We start from the raw sequence: 20,000 nt of genomic DNA, 5'->3' as shown, positions 1-20,000 counted from the left end.
CGCTGGACAACACTGAGGTGGACCTGCTCACTCTGGAGTATGTCAAGGTAGTCGCTGTTGATTGCTGATCTAAGATCAGTTTTTGCATTTCGTAATCCTTATAAATGCAGTGATCCAAGATCAGTATTCTTACACAGAGATGGTTGGTAGATATGAGCCCAGGTGTCTGAATATTGTCTTATGTATCAGCTTGCTTCTGTTCATGGATTAAAGACACTGGTGGAAGGTACAACCGACAAACCAAATCACTTTTAGAGAAAAGTCAAAAAATGTCTAGATTTCCAGTGCACCAATGCGTGTAATATTGTGTAGAGCAGGAAGAGGGGTTATGTGACTTTAATTTATTTGTAATTTGCCAGTTTGTCAATATCTGCCACCTCACAGGTTTTCCTATTTGTGATGTTCGAGTGAAGTAATCACATTTTAATGGAATATTGTTATATTTAAGAAGTTGATTTTTTTTTGTTTTGTTACCAGGGCGATGAATGCAGCTTTAATGGTGTACTCTGTTTCTTTCCATTGTTTTTTTGTTTTTATTTTTTTTTTTAAGGCTGACAAGACGAGTCCTGATTTTAAGAATTCATACAAGAACACAGAACAGCTCATCAAAGTAAGTTAAAGAGCCAATCAGAGCTCAGCATTTGTTTGACTCGACTATGCCAGTCAATGAGGGCCCCTCGCTGCCCGTTCAGGTCATTTCAGAGCCAGTCACAGCCCGGTAAATCATATAAAGAAATTTGACAGCTAACAACAATCCAATGGGACTCCAATGGATCAATTGCCTAAATATAATACCAACTAGATAAATGATACTGTCAACAGAAAGCTATAGCATGTACTGATGTGTAGTATACACACTGTAGATGGCCAACTCTGCAGAATTTGATTCATATTAACACTGAATAACCGACTCTGGTTGTGAAGCCCAGTGTTTGTATCTGTGCCTTAATCATTAATCACTGTGACCGATCCCGGTGAACTCTGATTGGCTGTTGTTTTGAACCACTGACTGGGCCTACAATCGCGGGTCTTCCGTCTGCGCCTGCAGGTGAACTTTTCCTCTCTGGACGTGCACTTACACATCGAAGCGCTCCTGAACGCCATGAACTTCCTCAACAGCCTGCTCCCGCCGCCGAAGAACGAAACGCAGGAGGGCATTCCCTCCATCCCTGAGGAAGAGGAGGAAGAGGCTGAAGGAGGGGAGGAGAAGAAGGAGGAGTCCGCCGTTGCTAAGAAACCTGGTGGGTTTGTTTATTTGGTGAAATGTCTCGTCTGACGTGTGGAGTTTTTCGCTGATACGTTGGCTCACGATTCTGACACGTTCCTTGACAGTTAATCTAGTAATGATTTTTCACTCTTGAGGAAGGTGCAGGTTGCTTCTTTTGATTTAAAAGCATGTCTGAGAGGAGTGGCAGTTTTTTTCTTCTTGCAAAATCACAACATTACCAGTTTATTTAGCCTTTTATTTAACAGGTTTTTTTTTAACATTGTGGCTGTAATATCCGTCTGTGTTTGTCCTGTCGTCATCTGGTGCTCTTCCTCTTTCTCTTTCAGTGACAAAGAAGTCCAAATTTGAGGATGTGGTGAACTTGCACATCAGAGCTGATCTGTCATGTCTCAAAGTTTTCATCAGAGGACAGAAAGCGCGCATCTCTGAGATCTGTATTGAAGGTACTGTGTCTGACCACACACACACACACACACACACACACACACACACACACACACACACACACACACTCTCCTTAACAAATTTCTCACTCTCCTTCATTTATACAACCATATTCCCTCCCGGACATAATGTTACAAATGTGAATGTTTGTGCACGCACACGTGCACACACACACACAGACACACACACACACACACACACACACACGACAAACAAATGGACATCTGTCGTGTTTGCCAAGATGCACAACCACATGTTTATGTGATGTTTATGTGATATTATTAGCATATCATCCGCATATCATTAACATATCATTAGCATAATTTGCATACGACAATTGCTTCAGCAGGATGTCACCTGTCTCCATTTACTCCATCGGTGTATTCTCTCATAGTCCTTTTGCTAGTCCTTTAGCGATAAACCTGGACATATGACTCTCTGGACGACTGACTCCTTGGATATATTATAACATTGCAAAGTTACTTAAAAAAAGGAATTTAATTGTTTTGTCTCCCCCTCCCCCCACTGAATGGTTTCTTTATACGAAGTTAAGTGCATTATTTAGGTCACTCTAAGACTTTGTGCTCTCTCTCTCTCTCTCTCTCTCTCTCTCTCTCTCTCTCTCTCTCTCTCTGTCTGTCTCTTTCTGTCTCTCTCTCTCTCAGGTCTGGTATCTGAGGTTCAGATGAAGAAAAAGTCTGTTGAGGTTTCAGCGAATCTCAAAAACATTGTCATTCTGGACTGTGACAAAGAGGCCCTGTACAAGCAGGTAGATTTTATCATCCAGAACACGCTTATCAAACACTCACTCACTCACTCACGCACTCAAAATTAAAGTGGAAACCAATGACACCGGTAATATTTCATCCCAATCCGTGTTGAATGAAATGTTTGTCTCGCGTTTGTCGTTTGAGCTGTAAAGTTGTTTACAGCGTTGGCCAAACGGAGCGAGTGAAAAGACATGTGATGTTGTCTCTTTAGGCCGTCTCCATCGCGGATAAGGAGGTCTTCGACTTCCGGATGGTGAACTACGGGGACGCCACGGAAGGCGACGCTTACGCTGACATGAAGGTGGTCGACACCAGCGTGACTCTGAGCGTGGGCTGCATCCAGGTCATCTTCCTCAACAAGTTCGTCTCCACCATCTTGGTGAGTGGAGTCTTCTCAAAAACTCAAAAACTCTCACTGCTCTCGGATGACAGAGTCTCTCAGTCCAGAGAAAAGAGAGATCGACGGAGTGAAAACCATCTTCTCTCTCTTTTTTTTTTTTTAGAAACTATGAAATTAAGGCCGTCTGTCATTTCAGACAGCTCGTTATCTCCCCATCACGCGGAAATTAAAAAAAAAAAAAATGCAGGAAAATGACCTTTGGTTGACCTTCTCTGAAGTTCTCTCCTTCATGCTGCGTTTAATTTTGGTTTATTCACTGGATTAATCTCTCCTCTCCTCTCCTCTCCTCTCCTCTCCTCTTAATCATTCTGTCCACTCTCCTTCTCCCTCCTTCAGGCGTTTATCAACAACTTCCAGACGGCCAAGCAGGCTCTGGCGGAGGTGACGGTGCAGGCGGCCGAGAAGGCGGCCACGGGCGTTTTGGAGCTGGCGGAGAGGAGCACCAGGATCTCGTTGGACGTTGCCGTCAAAGCCCCCGTGATCTTCCTCCCCCAGTCGTCCATCTCCACCAACGTCATCGTCGCTGACCTGGGGCAGGTGAAGGTGAAGAACCACTTCGCCGTGGCTCCGTCCCAGACGTTCACCAAGGTCCCCCCCGTCGTGGACATTATGAAAGTTGAACTGAGTGACTTAAAGATGTACAGGTGAGAGCAACTCTTCACGTAATCTCTGTCCCACGACTGTTTCGTCTTCACCGGAACGTGCTCTAGCTTTTTTATCGTTAGCCTTGAATTTACCACGTTACGTTTCATTTCTTAGGTTTTAATAAAACCTAGTTTATTATAGTTTATTTAATTGGAACGTCGTTCATATTACTAGTGTGAACAGTCCTGGATCCACATTTGGACTGAATGTTTTGTGTTTATTCCACTGGACGCTCACAGTGGCGTAGAGCCAATTTTCTCAAACAGACGGTGTGTGAATAACAGTAGGCCTGAGAGTAGGATTTTTTTCACACTGGGAAGTCAATGAGGGATGTGGATGATGCTCAAGGTAAAATGATCTCGTTCCCAGAACCACGTTTAAAGACGAGAAGTTTCAGACCGAGATCCAGCTCCTGAAGCCGCTCAATCTGGATTTGTCCGTCAATCGTAATCTGTCAGCATCCTGGTACCACAACATCCCAGACATTGAGATTAATGCTCACCTCAAACCAATGAACGTAAGTGTGTGTGTGTGTGTGTGTGTATGTGTGTGTGTGTATGTGTGTGTGTGCAAAAGAGAGAGAGATTTTGTTTTAGTGATTTTGCCTAAAACAGACAAAGTCGTTGCCAGTTGTTGTTAAGTTAGGGGGGGGGAAAGGCAAATTACGTGTTTGTGCTTGTGTAAGTTTGTGTGTGTGTGTGTGTGTGTGTGTACGTGTTTGTATGAAAACTTTGTTTTTGTATCTTTTTTTGTTTTTGTATCTTTTTGTGTGTGTCTGTGTGTGTCTGTGTGTGTCTGTGTGTGTGCGTGTGACTGTGTGTGTGACTGTGTGTGTATGTGTGACTGTGTGTGTGTGTGTCTGTGTGTGTCTGTGTGTGTCTGTGTGCGCGTGTGACTGTGCGTGTGACTGTGTGTGTGTATGTGTGTCTGTGTATGTGTTTGTGCGTGCGTGCGTGTATGTATGTATAGCTGATTCTGAGTGAGGAGGACATGACGGTGGTGTTGAAGACCCTGAATGAGAACCTTTCCGAGTCGTCGGATGCAATTCCTCCTCCTGCAGTTCCAGACAAATCAGACACGTCCTCCACCAAAGACTCCCAGGGGAACGGAGGTGCCCCATTCACTCCGTTTAAACACATTAAAAACATCCTCTTTGAGTCTTCTTCAACTGCTCAGTTCCACTGCATTAATATTACATGCACCTCCTTGTCTAATGCATGTACACTGCGGCTGTTCTACATCTGTCTATCGATCTGTCTGTCTGTCTGTCTGTTGGTTCGTCTGTCTGCCTGTCTAACTGTCTATCTCTGTCCATCAATCCCTCCATTCAAGTGTCTGTCTCCCTAATACTGGCAAATAGTGGGGCAGTTTAGCATAAGAATTGTGCATTTTATGATAAAAGCACCAAATGTGGTAGGAAAACTCATAAGGGTGTTCTGATCAGATTCAGAGATGGAGGCGCTTCAAATTCGGCCCCTGGGGGCCATATATGGCTTTCGATGGGTGAAAAATGATAGAAAGCAGAAACCAGCAACTAATTCAATTATATATTTTACCATAAATCAATCAAATTCTGGGGACATGCTCACAAAGAAGGTCCATAAATACTTAGATATCAGAGATTTACAAATTTGGCCCCTGTAATACCAAATATTACCATACGCAGGTTGATGAATTGAGGTATGAATTCGTGTAGCGTGATCTGGATGAAGAATAATTCAAGAATTTAAATATATACGCATAATAATAATAATAATAATAATAACTGATAAAGAGCTGATCTTTGTCTAGTGTTTTACCCCAGAGCAATTCACCATAGATGAAGCAAAAAGATCCCTCTTTTTAAACAGCTCTCACAGGGTTACAGAGACACACAGACCAATCCACCACGGCAAGGTGCCAGCTCATTAAGATTACAATTTTTTTTTCTTTTTTTGCTATGCACAACAAGAAACAGAACAAAGAACCAGTGAAATTAACTTTAAACAACTAGTCTTCCCATTTAAAAACTCATCTTAATTTGCTATACAACAAATATCTCAAATATCTCATTGAAAGGGTGAAGAAACCGCCATCCGTCATGCCATTCCTGCAGAACTCCTCTGTCGACTAAGCATAGTTTACTGTACTGTCCTGCTCCGCTACCTACCTACCTACTCAAACTACACTGAGGTCCTCACAGTTCCCTGCACTCTCCCTCACATAAACACAATGCAGCACACTGCAGTGATACTGCTCTGCATTTGCATTGCTTAATACTGCCTTTTGTACATTTGCAGTCAATAAGTTCATAGCGGGCTTTAGATGCTATGTAAGTATACATTTAAAAAAAAATCGGAAAAGTCAAAAGAAACGCGTTATTTCGGTATTTTATATTGGTGTCACCTTGTGTTTTTCTACCACATTTGACGCTTTTATCATAAAATGCACAATTGTGATGAAAATTTGAGTTTAACTGCCTCACTACAAACACTATCTGTTTATACAAAGGCGTGCCCGGGGTCATTCATTCGCTTTAAATCATGAGGACGTTCTTCAGGTGAAGGTAAATTCATAGACCGTGTTCACTGAGGTTTACCCCTCCCTGCAGGGACCACGGTCGTCACATCAGCGGTGGTGGAGACCCAGAAAACGACCACGCTGAAGAACACCTTAAATCTCGACTTCGTGTTCGACTCCATGACCTTGCTCCTTTACAGCCCCAGCGGTAATGAGGTAACGGATCTCAAACCAGTCTGACCCCAGTGGTAATGAGGTAATGGATCTCAAACCAGTCTGTCCCAGCGAGAGCACAATTACGACAGGCTCTGGGACGTCTGTAATCACGACCTGGTGCTCTTCTCCTTTAGTGAACAAATAAACAAAGCGGCCAAACCCATCTCGTGAAATATAAATATAAGTCTTATGTTTAAAAGATGTGTCAGGAACAAACACATTTGCATACATTATACGATAGGCATGTACTGTTATATAAGAGTGTAGTATTTATGGAAATCACCATCAGTGTGTTTTTTTTTTTATATGATGTGTTTGTTGTGTTTCTGTACACTGTGTTGTCCAGACCCAGTTGCTGGACTCTCGGGATGAGTGTTTGAAGCTGGCGGAGTTTACCCTGGGCACCATCTCCACCTCCGTTAAAATGTTCTCCGACAGCTCCATGACCGCAACTGTCCAACTGGCTAACTGCCTGCTGGAAGACAAGAGACAGGGAGTGAAAATGATCACATCCAGGTGGAGTTCAATTCCCTCATTTACACACACACCACATGCACACACACACACGTGCACACCACACGCACACGCACACACACACGCACACACCACACGTGCACACCACACACACACACACACACACACGCACACGCCGCACCACACACACCACACACACACACACACACACACACACCACATGCACACACACCACACGCACCACACGCGCACACACACGTGCACACCACACGCACACACACACACGCACACGCACACATACACACATGCACACACACATGTACACACCACACACACACACACCACACGCACACGCCACAAGCGCACGTCGCACACACACACCACACACGTACACACACACACACAAATACCACACACACACACACACACGCACACGCACGCACACACACACACGCACATGCACACACACTCACACACACTCACATACACGCATGTGGTGTCCTCCAGTTACTGTAACTAAAGACTGAGAAGTCCATTCATGAATAAGTATCTTTCAGGCTCTCCCTCGATGTCCTCATATCAGGCGTGGCCTAAAAAGAGAGTGAGAGAATGGAGGAGATAACTGAGAGAGTATGAAAAACTGGGGACTAGAAAAATTCCCTCACTCCCCAGTTTGTTTGTTTGTTTGTTTGTTTATTTTTACACAGTCCTGTCTTTATGAATGGTCTCTCAAGCGTAACAGTGCAGGCAGACACACACACACATATGGTCAGATAAACACACACACACACACATGCAAATGTTCAGAACCAAACATATGTAGACACAAATGCAAGCTCTCGCTAATGTGTATGCATTAGACATGACTCAAATGACTGTATTCAGTGTTTTGGCCTGTATTAGGTTAGGTTAAAGTAGAAGAAATCACTGTTTTTGGTGATGTCATTTGGTGCTATAATTAATAACAAAGGCCTTTATTGGCAGATAGTATCAGTCTAACTGAACAAAATGCTTACACTGAAAACACTGAACAGTGTTTTGGGCGGTCATTAAAGGAAACATGTTGTTTCTCGATTTGACCGATACCAAATATTCATGCACGACTTTACTAAAGTTATCAACATTTTTGAACAGTCTGCGAGTCATCTGCTCACATTCTCACACCTCTCTCTCTCTCTCTCTCTCTCTCGCTCCCTCTCTCTCTCTCCCTCTCTCTCTCTCTCCTGCTCTCTCTCTCCCTCTCTCCCTCTCTCTCTCTCTCATCTCTCTCTCTCTCTCTCTCTCTCGTCTCTCTCTCTTTTTTTTTTGTCATTTTCACCTCTCCAGAATGATGGCCATGCGTGAAGGAGCAGAGAACAACGTGATGATGAGGGTGGGTTACCGTCAGGGGCACGACGGAACATTTTTGCACACGGTGGTGCAGGATCTGTACCTCTGCGGCAGTATGGAGTTTCTCCTGACGGTGGTGAACATCTTCCTCAAAGCTACTGCTCAGGGCTTCTCCACCCCGGCCAAGAACAACAAACAGCCGGTTGCCTCCACCAAAGAGACAGGTGAGTCACGGATTCCAACCTCCCAGAAAGAACTGGACTTAAAAAAAAAACACCAAGCGGTCACCCTTGTGAGAAGATGTTAGTGAATTGCTTGCCGTGCTCTTCAGATGTGAACAAACAGCAGTTTGGCTGTCAACAAAAAAAAAATAGAGTCTCGGTGAAGATATAGTTTTTAACAAAATTCATTTTTGGTGGAATTGTGAGTTTGCCTGGCTGTCTGTAAACCATACAGCTGCGAAAAGACCAAATTTAAACATTTGCCCTGGCATTTATGGATTTTTTTACTCCTGCCATTGTCCAGAGACTTCTGAGGTTTTCAAGTCTTTTTTGTAACGTTTGCCGGAAACCGCTGTTGGACTGACGGTGTTTCTGAAAATGCTCATCTGAATAAAGTTTTGCGTCTATTTTGGTGACCACCGCTGTCCGCCAAAGCTGGTTCGAGACTTAGTTACTGGTTTTATTGTTTGCTCAGTCCCATCCCGTCGAATTTAATAGAAAGGTTTTTTGTTTGTTTGTTTGTTTGTTTGTTTGTTTGTTTGATTTCTCTCAGCTCCCGCTCAGCCCGTGGTCAGTAAAACAGAGATAAGCGTCGAGGTCCGGAATCCCGAGATCGTCTTTGTGGCGGACTTGACTCGCGCCGACGCCCCGGCCCTCGTCATGACGACCGAGTGCGAGGTGCTTCTGAGGAGCGACCCGAACCGCCAGGTGATGACGGCCACCATTAGGGACCTGGGCGTGGTGGCCTGCCCGTTTCTACGGGAACGCCGCGAGAACAACACCACCACGGTTCTCCAGCCCTGTGAGGTGTTCTTCAACAGCTCCCAGGCGCCCGGATCGCCACAGAACATTGACCTGAGCATCAAGGAGCTCACGCTCAAGGTAAAAAAAAGAAAACAAGTTTTTTGTTTGTTTGTTTGTTTGTTTGTTTGTTCCGGTTACCCTGACAATGGTAACCATGGTTACCGCAGCAACTCGTGTCGTAAATCAGTGACGATTGTCATCAGAAGTGACTGTAGACAGTCTTCGAAGGTCAGTTTCGCTCAGACTGGCGTGTGAGCACTCATGCTCGAGGTAACAGGAAGCATTTTTGTTCGTTGCACTGGTAATGCAGTTACCACGGAAACGGTAACTGCGATTACTACGGGAACTCCTGTGGAAAATCAACGAGTGTCAGAGGAAGTTACTGTAGATTTCCTCAAAGGTCAAGGTACATTAATTACCGTCAGTTGTTGTAAGAAACACTGTAAGATGGTGATATGGTAATATCTAACATAGACACTGTTTTGAATCTTACTTTATTGTACTGTGCTTAATGCTCTGGTTCAAGCCACCGAAACTGTGGCGTAAGCCGCCTAAGGCTAAGAGAACAACAGGGCAACTATGCGACTATGGGCAACTATATATTTCCCTCCTCCTCAGGTTTCTCCCATCATAATCAACACCATCATAACCATCCAGTCAGCTCTGACGCCTGCTGCCGAGACGCCGGAGGAACTGGAGAGCCCCGTGCCCCCTGACCTGTGGGTGCGGCGGGGGTGGAAAGACCTGAAGCTCTGGTTCCTGGAGGAAGAGGGTGAGGAGGCCACCAGGGCTCTGACGCGGCTGATACCCCAGGGAGAGTCCCTCGCGGTGGGCATCGAGTCCATCTGCGTCACCCTGGAGGCCGGGGTGGGCCACCGCACCATCCCCATGCTGCTGGCGAAGGCGTCGTTTAAGGGAGAGATGAAAGACTGGAGCACCCTCATTAACCTCCACAGTCACCTCACGCTGGAGGTCAGCCCACATCTGACTTGCATCAGCACTTACAATTGTTTGACTTAACAGCTCACGCTCAACTTCCATCGACAGTTACACGCACTGACTCACACCTGACTTACAGCCCAAATCTGACTTACGTTTTTGACTTATACCGCGTGTAAAAATTCGTCCCTTGACCAAAGTGTTCAGATATGTATGACGGTACGAAAAACTAGAGAGTATGAAAATGTCGTTCCAAGGGAGTTTACGCTATGGAGGAGGATTTTGTTAGTTACTGTGACAACATAAAGTCAAAGGTCATGCCTGTCCAGTAGCAACATTCCCAGGTCTGCTCCTCTTGGCCAGTTTTGACTTTTGACTTCATGTGAAAGCTAACTTTAAAACTTCTTCAAAGTGAAACTTGTTGCAATTATTTATTAATTACTTAAGTCCTATTTGTATGTCTGATGTGGGAATACATTTGGAATTGTTTCCTTTTAAAAAAGTAAAGGAATTGTCTTTGTACTCTTGGTCACTTACTTTACAAATCTGACTTGTTTTTCCCCTTATCATAGGATAGATAATCACAGTCATCCAAGAAAGGTTAAGTCAAGGCCAACTGGACTTGGTTGTAGATTCTCAAAGATGTTTCACCTCTCATCCAAGAGGCTTCTTCAGTTCTGACTGACCGGTGGGGACCTCTGTAGGGTCGCTGTCAACCAAGTCCAGTTGCCCTTGACTTAACCTGGGTAACTATGACCTGGATGACTGAGAATCTTCATGGACATAGTCACAGTCACTTCTCTGGAATGAACTGAAGTGAACTGAATGTTTTAACAATACGTTATAAACCTTTTAAAAGGTTTGATTCAGTTATGTCTCCATGTAAACTCTGTAGGTGAACTATTATAACGAGGTTATGGGTGTTTGGGAGCCCCTGTTGGAGCCCTTGGAGGATGAGACCAGGGATGGATTCAGACCTTGGACCCTGACCATGAAGGTGATGGCCCTTGACCTTTGACCTTTGACCTTTGGCCTGAACACAGGCTCCAGTTTATTCTAAACGATTACTTACAAAAGTGCGCTCACATAACTTTATGTCTGTGCCTTTGAAATGAAAAAAAAAAATGGCAACAGTGTCTCAGTAAATATACTCTGTAAACACATTGTAACATTGTAACATAGTATATTGTAACATTGTAACATAGTATATTGTAACATTGTGTTTGGGTTTTGTTTTTTTTTTCGCTTTTTTTTTGTCCACAGATGAAGAAGAAACCGTTGAAGTACCTTGAGGTGTGTGATGAGGTGGACGGCGGAATTCCCGACTACAAAACCGTCATCACCATCTCAAGCAACGACCAACTTAACATCATGCTCTCCAAAAACGGACTCAGCATGCTCAGTAATTTAGGCACGGTGAGGGCACTGCTACCATGACAACACATCTTTCCATTCAGTGACTTTTGTTTTTCCCCCAAGGTGTAAAAGTAAGTGTGTGTGTGTGTGCATGCGCGTGTGCTTGTGTGTGTGTGTGTGTGTGTAAACAAAACATCCTTGACTGGGGCAGCATGGTGTTATTTTTTGTAGATGTCTACTCTTTCATTTATGGATTTTTTTTTTTATTTCACTCTTGACTTTGTTGAGAGACTTCTGAAGTTTTCAGGTTGTTTCTCTTGGGCTAAGACTTTCATTGGACTGACATGGCTCTTAGAAACACTCCTCTGAGTATTTTGTCTCTGTTTGGTTGTGAAGGCCTTCTCTGAGTATTTTGTCTCTGTTTGGTTGTGAAGGCCTTCTCTGAAGCCGCCAAGCAGACGGCAGAGTGTTTCCAGAAGGACCAGGCTCCGTTCGTGGTGAAGAACCGTCTGGGTCTGGCCGTGTCCGTGGAACACAGCGAGCTCTTTAACCCGATCGGCAAAAAGTCGGTGAAACGCACGGTGGAGCTGCAGGACGGGGAAAACATGAACATGGACTACACCCGGACCGCCGCGGCTTCGGACCAGTTCTCCGCCATGACCAACCTCAGCAACAAAAACTACATCAAGCCCAGTAAGATCCTGGTCCAGTAAAACCAGCCACTGGTTCTGTTGCCGTACATATATACTTTTTACATCTAGCCCAGTCATACCATTGACTGATTTTCTGATGCGCTTCCCAGTAATACGAGTTATCAGTCTTTTTACAAACATCCCATTATAACCAAATATCATTGTTTGTACAAACATCCTAGCAGTGCCAGTTATAAGTGTTTTTACAACATTCCAGTCAGCAGGGTTCGAATTACTGGGGGGGATTGAGGGGATCTGACCCCCCCAATTAAGACTTGGAACCCCCAAAAGTGGTAAAAACAACAGTTCAGGGGGGGTCGAAGCATTTATCTATCCTATGCTATATAGCCCTAGAGAAAAAGTTAACCCCACTGATTCTCATTGTATAATTCACACTCTGCCAGTGAGACTACTCTAGTTATCAGTCCTTGCACAGACATCCTGGTTAGACCAGTTACCAACCCATATCCAGATACCTCAGTAAGGGCACTTCCTATGTCTTTCACATATATCCCAATAAGACCAGTCATCAGACTGTTTGTACTGCCTGCATCCAGTAAACCAGGCCAGTTAGAGCAGTGATTTACATAGCCTGGTGTGTCCTCTCTGTGTAACACATCCATATTAGTCAGTTTGGTGTACATTCAGTCCTGACCCTGAGGTAAAGATTTCTAAAGTGTTTATGAAGTTAAGCTAAACACAGCGTGAAAGTAAATGTACATAAAGCGTGTGTTTGTGTGAGTGTGTAAATTGTGTGTGTGCGTGTGCATGTGCGTGTGCGTGTGCGAGTGTGTGTGTGTGTGTGTGCGTGTGCGTGTGTGTGTTTGTTACGTGTCACCATATCCTGTTTGTGTGTGTGTGTGCATGTAGGTGTGTGTGTGTGTATTTGTTACTCATCTCCATGTCCTGTGTGTGTGTGTGTGTGTTTACCTGTCTGTGTCTGTGTATGTGTGTCTGTGTATGAGTGTGTGTGTGTGTGTGTGTGTCTGTGTATGAGTGCGTATCTGTGTGCCTGTGTGTTTGTTTGTTACTCATCACCATGTCCTGTGTGTGTGTCTGTGTATGAGTGCGTGTGTGCATGTGTGTGTCTGTGTATGAGTGTGAGTGTGTGTGTGTGTATGTGTGTGTCTGTCTGTGTATGAGTGTGTGTCTGTGTGTGTGTGTGTGTGTGTGTCTGGGTGTTTGTTACTCATCACCATGTCCTGTGTGTGTGTGTGTGTGTGTGTGTGTCTGGGTGTTTGTTTGTTACTCATCACCATGTCCTGTGTCTGTGTGTGTCTGTGTGTCTGTGTATGAGTGTGTGTCTGTGTATGAGTGTGTGTGTGTGTGTGTGTCTGTATGTTTGTTTGTTACTCATCACCATGTCCTGTGTGTGTGTGTGTGTGTGTGTTTACCTGTCTGTGTCTGTGTATGTGTGTCTGTGTATGAGTGTGTGTGTGTGTGTGTGTGTGTGTGTGTTTACCTGTCTGTGTCTGTGTATGTGTGTCTGTGTATGAGTGTGTGTGTGTGTGTGTGTGTGTGTGTGTGTGTGTGTGTGTGTCTGTGTATGAGTGCGTATCTGTGTGCCTGTGTGTTTGTTTGTTACTCATCACCATGTCCTGTGTGTGTGTCTGTGTATGAGTGCGTGTGTGTATGTGTGTGTCTGTGTGTCTGTGTATGAGTGTGAGTGTGTGTGTGTGTATGTGTGTGTCTGTCTGTGTATGTGTGTGTGTCTGTGTGTGTGTGTGTGTGTGTGTGTGTGTGTGTGTGTCTGGGTGTTTGTTACTCATCACCATGTCCTGTGTGTGTGTGTGTGTGTGTGTGTGTGTGTGTGTGTGTTTACCTGTCTGTGTCTGTGTATGTGTGTCTGTGTATGAGTGTGTGTGTGTGTGTGTGTGTGTGTGTGTGTTTACCTGTCTGTGTCTGTGTATGTGTGTCTGTGTATGAGTGTGTGTGTGTGTGTGTGTGTGTGTGTGTGTGTGTGTGTGTGTCTGTGTATGAGTGCGTATCTGTGTGCCTGTGTGTTTGTTTGTTACTCATCACCATGTCCTGTGTGTGTGTCTGTGTATGAGTGCGTGTGTGTATGTGTGTGTCTGTGTGTCTGTGTATGAGTGTGAGTGTGTGTGTGTGTATGTGTGTGTCTGTCTGTGTATGAGTGTGTGTCTGTGTGTGTCTGTGTGTGTGTGTGTGTGTGTGTGTGTCTGGGTGTTTGTTACTCATCACCATGTCCTGTGTGTGTGTGTGTGTGTGTGTGTGTCTGGGTGTTTGTTTGTTACTCATCACCATGTCCTGTGTCTGTGTGTGTCTGTGTGTCTGTGTATGAGTGTGTGTGTGTGTGTGTCTGTATGTTTGTTTGTTACTCATCACCATGTCCTGTGTGTGTGTGTGTGTGTGTGTGCGTGCACAGCTCCGGTGGGTCACACGGCGGCCAGTGTCATTCAGCTGATTAAAGTAGGGCGGGGCATGTACAGCGTCATGCACGAGGCCTCGCGTGTCACACGCTTCTTCGTCTGTCAGATTTACACGGTGGAGGGCAGCAAGTACGTCAAAATCCGCTCCCCTTTCCAGGTGCGTACGCAAAAAAAGCACACACACACACACACACACACACACACACACACACACACACAGCCCGGGATCTTTACCTAACACACGTAAACAAACTAAACAGAACTTCTTTAATGCTAATTTTTTAAAACACTTTCAAGAAGCTGAATATGACAAAAATGTACATGGATACCAAAGCCACTATAATGTGTTCCTAGCATCTTTACTGCTACTGTAAGTGGATAAGTGACACAGAGACTGCAGAATAAAGCAAAAAGCAAAAACACAGGTGGTTCAACACTGCGATCAGCTTTTGGTAAATGTGATTTTGTTTTTAGGACGTTGTAAAACTACAGCTGTCAACAGGCAGACAAAACATAGCCAAACTGAGCTCTGTGGAAATAGAACTATTTAATGTTTTTATTAATCAGGTGCTTGTTTCTGTGTAGCTTTACTGAATGATTGACTGATTCATAGATTGATCGATCGATCGATCGATTGATTGATCAGTGGTGGGTTTGGTGGAAATGTGACAGCCAGGGACTGGATTTTGGGGTGGTCTCAGCTCCATTTTGACGCCATATCTATAGAAACACCAGGAGGAATCTAATCATATAATGTTATATATAATTACACAATGTTCAGTTTTTCAACCCTGAGTTTATAAGGAGTTGACGATGACAGAGTTCGTGGTGAGTGAGGAAAGTTTTTCTGGGTTTTTTTTTCCCCGCCCCAGATCATAAACCATTTCTCTATCCCATTCCGAGTGTTTGAAGGCTCTGCTCATCTGGGCACGTGCAAACCATCTGAGGAGTACTGTGTCCCGCTGGAGTCCTACAGGTCAGAACCTGCGCTGTGTACACGACCCGTTTTTAAATCCAACAGTTTCATCCTCGTGTGTGTGTGTGTGTGTCTCTGTGTGTGAGTGTGTGTGAATGTTTTTTTAATCCATTTATTCCAAGAAATTTTTTAATCCAATTCATTCAGCTAAAGCGATTGAAATACAAATCGCCTCAGCAAACAAAAGTTATTTGTTTGTTTTGTCTGAGCACAGGTTGGCTCAGTGAGACACAGAGCGTTAAGCTTGCAAACTGTACTCGTTGTGTAACATTGTTGTCTTTTTTTTTTTTCTTTCTGCAGAGCCCAGTTAACTCTCCAGCCCGTGATCGAGGGAGATGAGGATTACGGCCGCTCTGAAGGTTTTTCCTACGAGTTGGCGAGTCAGAGCCCCGGGGAGTGTCTGGAACAAACGTGCCGTCACCAAGGCGACGCCTCCCGCATTTTCAAGATCAACCTCGTCCCGCTCAAGGACGCGGTCACCTCCCACACCGAGGAGGTGTTCGACGAGCCTTACGTCCTCCACCTGTGGCCTGTCGTCCTTTTCCGGAACCTTCTGCCGTACCCCATCACCTACACCCTAAAGGTGTGAGGACATTGGTCTATGAGAGTCCCATATCGAGGGTCAAAAATTTGCTATTTTTTACACAGCGCTAAAATCAGAAGAGTAAGAATAAATCATAAATGTCGTAAGAAAGTCGTGGTAACTTGTGTGTTACATAAGAAAGTCGTGGTAACTCGTGTGTTACATAAGAAAGTCGTGGTAACTCGTGTGTTACATAAGAAAGTCGTGGTAACTTGTGTGTTACATAAGAAAGTCGTGGTAACTTGTGTGTTACATAAGAAAGATGTAATACCTATCCGTCAGTGGTACCCCCCCCTTTTTTTTTTTTTTTTTTTCTTTTTTTTTAGACCTGTATAAATTTTTTTTTTTTTTTTGATTGACAGGGGAATGGAGGCTCCTCCTCCATCACACTTAAAGAAGGCCACTCCTCCCAGATCCACACTGCCATTATTGACCAATCCAGTCTGGACCTGCGGTTGCTAGGTTACCTGTCGCAGGACTGGGAGGCCGAGTACAGTCTTCGCAGCGACCAGGAGGAGATCAGCTTCGTAACGTTCCGTTCACTGCACGTGGAGGAAGAGGGCGGGCCGAGGGCGGAGCTGGACATCGCCGTCCACGTGACGTACGAGCCTGGCCAATCAGTGGTGGCCATTCACTCACCCTATTGGATGGTGAATAAAACAGGCCGGCTGCTGCAGTACAAAGCCGACGACATCCACCGCAAACACCCTATGGACTACGACATGCCCCTGCTCTTCTCCTTCAAACCACGCAACTTCCTACAGAACAACAAGGTAGGGACTGATGTTTGTTTAAAACACCATTTGGCATTTGTATGTCTCTCTCCCTCTCTCTCTTTCTCACTCACTCACTCACTCACTCTCTCTCACTCCCTCACTCTCTCTCTCTCTCTCTCTCTCTCTCTCAGGTGCGTCTCATGATCTCAGACAGCGAGCTGTCCGATGATTTCTCCATAGACACAATGGGAAGTTACGGCGATGTCAAATGCAAAGGTCCAATCAAAGATTATCTGGTGAGTGTTGAGTCTGACCAATCAGAGATTACCTGATGAATGTTGAGTCTGACCAATCAGAGATTATCGCTTGAGTGTTGAGTCTGACCAATCAGAGATTACCTGGTGACTGTTGAGTCTGACTAATCAGAGGTTATTTGATGAGTGTTGAGTCTGACCAATCAGAGGTTATTTGATGAGTGTTGAGTCTGACCAATCAGAGATTACCTGGTGAGTGTTGAGTTTGACAGAGTCAGAGATTATTTGGTGAGTGTTGAGTCTGACCAGTCAGAGATTACCTGGTGAGTGTTGAGTTTGACCGAGTCAGACATTAGCTGGTGAGTGTTGAGTTTGACAGAGTCAGAGATTACCTGGTGAGTGTTGAGTCTGACCAGTCAGAGATTACCTGGTGAGTGTTGAGTTTGACCGAGTCAGACATTAGCTGGTGAGTGTTGAGTTTGACAGAATCAGAGATTACCTGGTGAGTGTTGAGTTTGACAGAATCAGAGATTATCTGGTGAGTGCTGAGTCTGACCAATCAGAGATTACCTGGTGAGTGTTGAGTTTGACAGAGTGGTCTCTGACCAGATGTGGTTGCCCCTCCCGTGTTCATGTCTGTGTTCTAAAGCTTCTGCGTTTTTTCTCGTCTCTGCATTCGATGTCAGGTTGGAGTGAAAATCGATGCCAGCAGTTTCAGTCTGACCAGGCTGGTGACCTTCCTGCCCTTTTACATGCTGGTGAACAGAACCAAACACGTCATCAGAGTCTGCGAGGAGGGAAAGGACGAGTGGACCAAAGCCCAGCCCGGACAGGTCAGAACCCGGCCTAGAACGCAGGCAGTGTCCTCCCCCCGGGGGGGGGGGGGGGGGGCTGACACTGCCTTTAATTTGTGACGCTGGTCTGAAAGACTCTGGTTTAAACAACGTTTTGTTGTTCATTATGAGGTTGTTTTTTTTTTTCCAGACAGGTTTTTAGTCTCTGATGGTATGTTTAGAGGTTTGTGTTTCGCATTAAATTTGGTTTCTTTGTCTTTTGTCATCAGCATATGAATTGGGCATGTTCTCTCTCTCTCTCTGTCTGTCTCTCTCTGTCTGTCTCTCTCTGTCTGTCTCTGGTTTCTACAGGCTGCTATACCATTCTGGCCAGAGAGAGAGTCTAAGAAACTTCTAGTCAAAGTTGACAGCTGTCAGTCACCTCCCCGAGTCATCGATTTCCACAAGCCTGAAAACTGTCTCTTATTACGCCTGGACAACACCGTGAGTTCTGTAAAAACATGTGTGCCCACACTCACACACACACACACACAACCACACTCTTACAGTCTGTCCTGATGGGTTTTTTTCTAACTGGTTTTAGCTGGGTGGGATCATCGTGGACGTAAATCTGACGGAACATTCCACCATTATCCGGTTTTCCGACTATCACGACGGCGCCGCTCCATTTCTCCTGATCAACCACACGAAGGACAAAACTCTGGAATTCTACCAAAGGTAAAAAAAAAAAAAAAAAAGAAACGAAAGATACTGCCGGAGCAGTCTGATGTGCCTGCCTCGTCACTGGTTCTGTAATGCCTGCCGGGAGACCTCACTCTACCTTCTCATTTAGTTCATAACACATTAACGTTGAATCATACTAGTTTTGTTTTGTTGCGTTTGTCATTTTTAAATATTGCCGAATCTTAATTTGAAATTGTGCAGACTTGAATTGTCCTACACGGCTTTGTCACGGTTGTTTAATATATATATATATATATATATATATATATATATATTTTTTTTTTTTTCATATTTCATTTGTTGTAGTCGTGTCAAAAAGTGTTTACCGAGCTCTTGGTGTAGCGTGACAAAACGAGTGGTTTTGTTTATTAATGTTTAAATATGTTTATGTTTATGTTTATTGTATTGTGTGTATGTTCATCAAAAGCACTTTAATAGCAGAGTTTCTTTAAGTCGCGGCTGAGACCCGGGGTTCGTATCCTGGGAGCGGTGTTGCTAACTTGACCAGGCGGTCACACCAAACCAACTCACTCTGCTCGCGTCTTAGACATTTTGTGCCCTGCGACGGCATTTGTTTGTTTGTTTGTTTGTTGTTTGTTTGTTCTTTGTGGCATTAATGTTGAAAGCATTTATTTGTTTTGTCCACCCCCTCCACCCCCCACCCCCACCCCATCCCCTGTCTGTTGCGTGCTGTGCGGGCCACAGCAGGGAGAGGAGAGATATGGGCTGGGTCTCTGACGAACTGCTGGACCTCTCCTTCTCTGACAGAGAGGATGCCAGCCTCTGGTAATGAGAGAGAGAGAGAGAGAGAAAGGGAGACATACAAACAGACAAAGAGAGAGAGAGACAGACAGACAGACAAAGAGAGAGAGAGAGAGAGAGAGAGAGAGAGACATGTAGACAGACAAAGAGAGAGAGAGAGAGAGACAGACAGACAGAAAGAGAGAGAGAGAGAGAGTATTATGCACTTAGATGGACAGGCAGAGAGAGAGGGACAGAGAAAGACAGGGTTAAATACAAGTAAGAGACACTCACTTATAGATGCTGGCGCGCACACACACACAAACACACACACTCTCACTCACACACAGAGCATAGTAGTACACACAGAACACAGAGCAGAATGGTTGCTGACTTGCATGTTCTGGGAAGCGTTTGGGAATACTTGTGTTTGGGCCTTTTCCCTGTCGACAAGAGTGTATGCCTTAGCTCCGGACGAGGCACGAGGCGTCCCTCTCCCTCATTGGCTGTTCCATAATCTTACCGTCCTATCGTATTTGATTTCTCAGATTTCTGTTTGCATGAATCCATTGAGGACGACGGGACTCTTAACTTTGGCATCTCTTCATCCTCGTAGATTCTCCGTTTAACTCCTCTTCTCTTTTGGTCTCTTGTTTTGCTCTTTTGTTCTGTTCTCATTTTTTCTGTGCCTTTCTGTCGTTCCGTTTGAGGGGAGAAAAGAGAATGATTTTTGTCTTGTCTGTCCTGATCTGGCCTGGACTCATCAGTCGTCTTGTCCTGTGATTCATTTGGAGAAAGACAAGGGA

General features: G+C 44.8%; 1 protein-coding gene across 1 annotated transcript in view; it reads left to right on the top strand.

Moving 5' to 3' along the window:
• Nucleotides 1-20,000, top strand: part of vps13a (vacuolar protein sorting 13 homolog A) — a 50,876-nt gene that overhangs the window by 16,088 nt on the left and 14,788 nt on the right. Inside the window, exons 27-51 of the mRNA XM_030766994.1 lie at nt 1-47; nt 551-610; nt 1,049-1,241; nt 1,555-1,671; nt 2,338-2,441; nt 2,654-2,821; nt 3,179-3,486; nt 3,857-4,004; nt 4,457-4,598; nt 6,078-6,202; nt 6,549-6,718; nt 8,003-8,229; nt 8,780-9,108; nt 9,649-10,002; nt 10,865-10,966; nt 11,233-11,385; nt 11,760-12,018; nt 14,404-14,564; nt 15,280-15,411; nt 15,715-15,966; nt 16,329-16,739; nt 16,874-16,978; nt 17,623-17,769; nt 18,082-18,213; nt 18,314-18,447. The exon at nt 1-47 is cut by the window's left edge and continues 33 nt beyond it. Of these exons, the coding sequence (XP_030622854.1) occupies nt 1-47; nt 551-610; nt 1,049-1,241; nt 1,555-1,671; nt 2,338-2,441; nt 2,654-2,821; nt 3,179-3,486; nt 3,857-4,004; nt 4,457-4,598; nt 6,078-6,202; nt 6,549-6,718; nt 8,003-8,229; nt 8,780-9,108; nt 9,649-10,002; nt 10,865-10,966; nt 11,233-11,385; nt 11,760-12,018; nt 14,404-14,564; nt 15,280-15,411; nt 15,715-15,966; nt 16,329-16,739; nt 16,874-16,978; nt 17,623-17,769; nt 18,082-18,213; nt 18,314-18,447 (4,480 nt within the window). The remainder of the gene's footprint in view (nt 48-550; nt 611-1,048; nt 1,242-1,554; nt 1,672-2,337; nt 2,442-2,653; nt 2,822-3,178; nt 3,487-3,856; nt 4,005-4,456; nt 4,599-6,077; nt 6,203-6,548; nt 6,719-8,002; nt 8,230-8,779; nt 9,109-9,648; nt 10,003-10,864; nt 10,967-11,232; nt 11,386-11,759; nt 12,019-14,403; nt 14,565-15,279; nt 15,412-15,714; nt 15,967-16,328; nt 16,740-16,873; nt 16,979-17,622; nt 17,770-18,081; nt 18,214-18,313; nt 18,448-20,000) is intronic.

The sequence above is a fragment of the Chanos chanos genome, chromosome 1 (genome assembly GCF_902362185.1).
Source record: "Chanos chanos chromosome 1, fChaCha1.1, whole genome shotgun sequence".
NCBI classification, from domain to species: Eukaryota; Metazoa; Chordata; class Actinopteri; order Gonorynchiformes; family Chanidae; genus Chanos; species Chanos chanos.
Note: the sequence above shows the minus strand (reverse complement) of the source record. Positions and strands in the feature narration are given on the sequence as shown.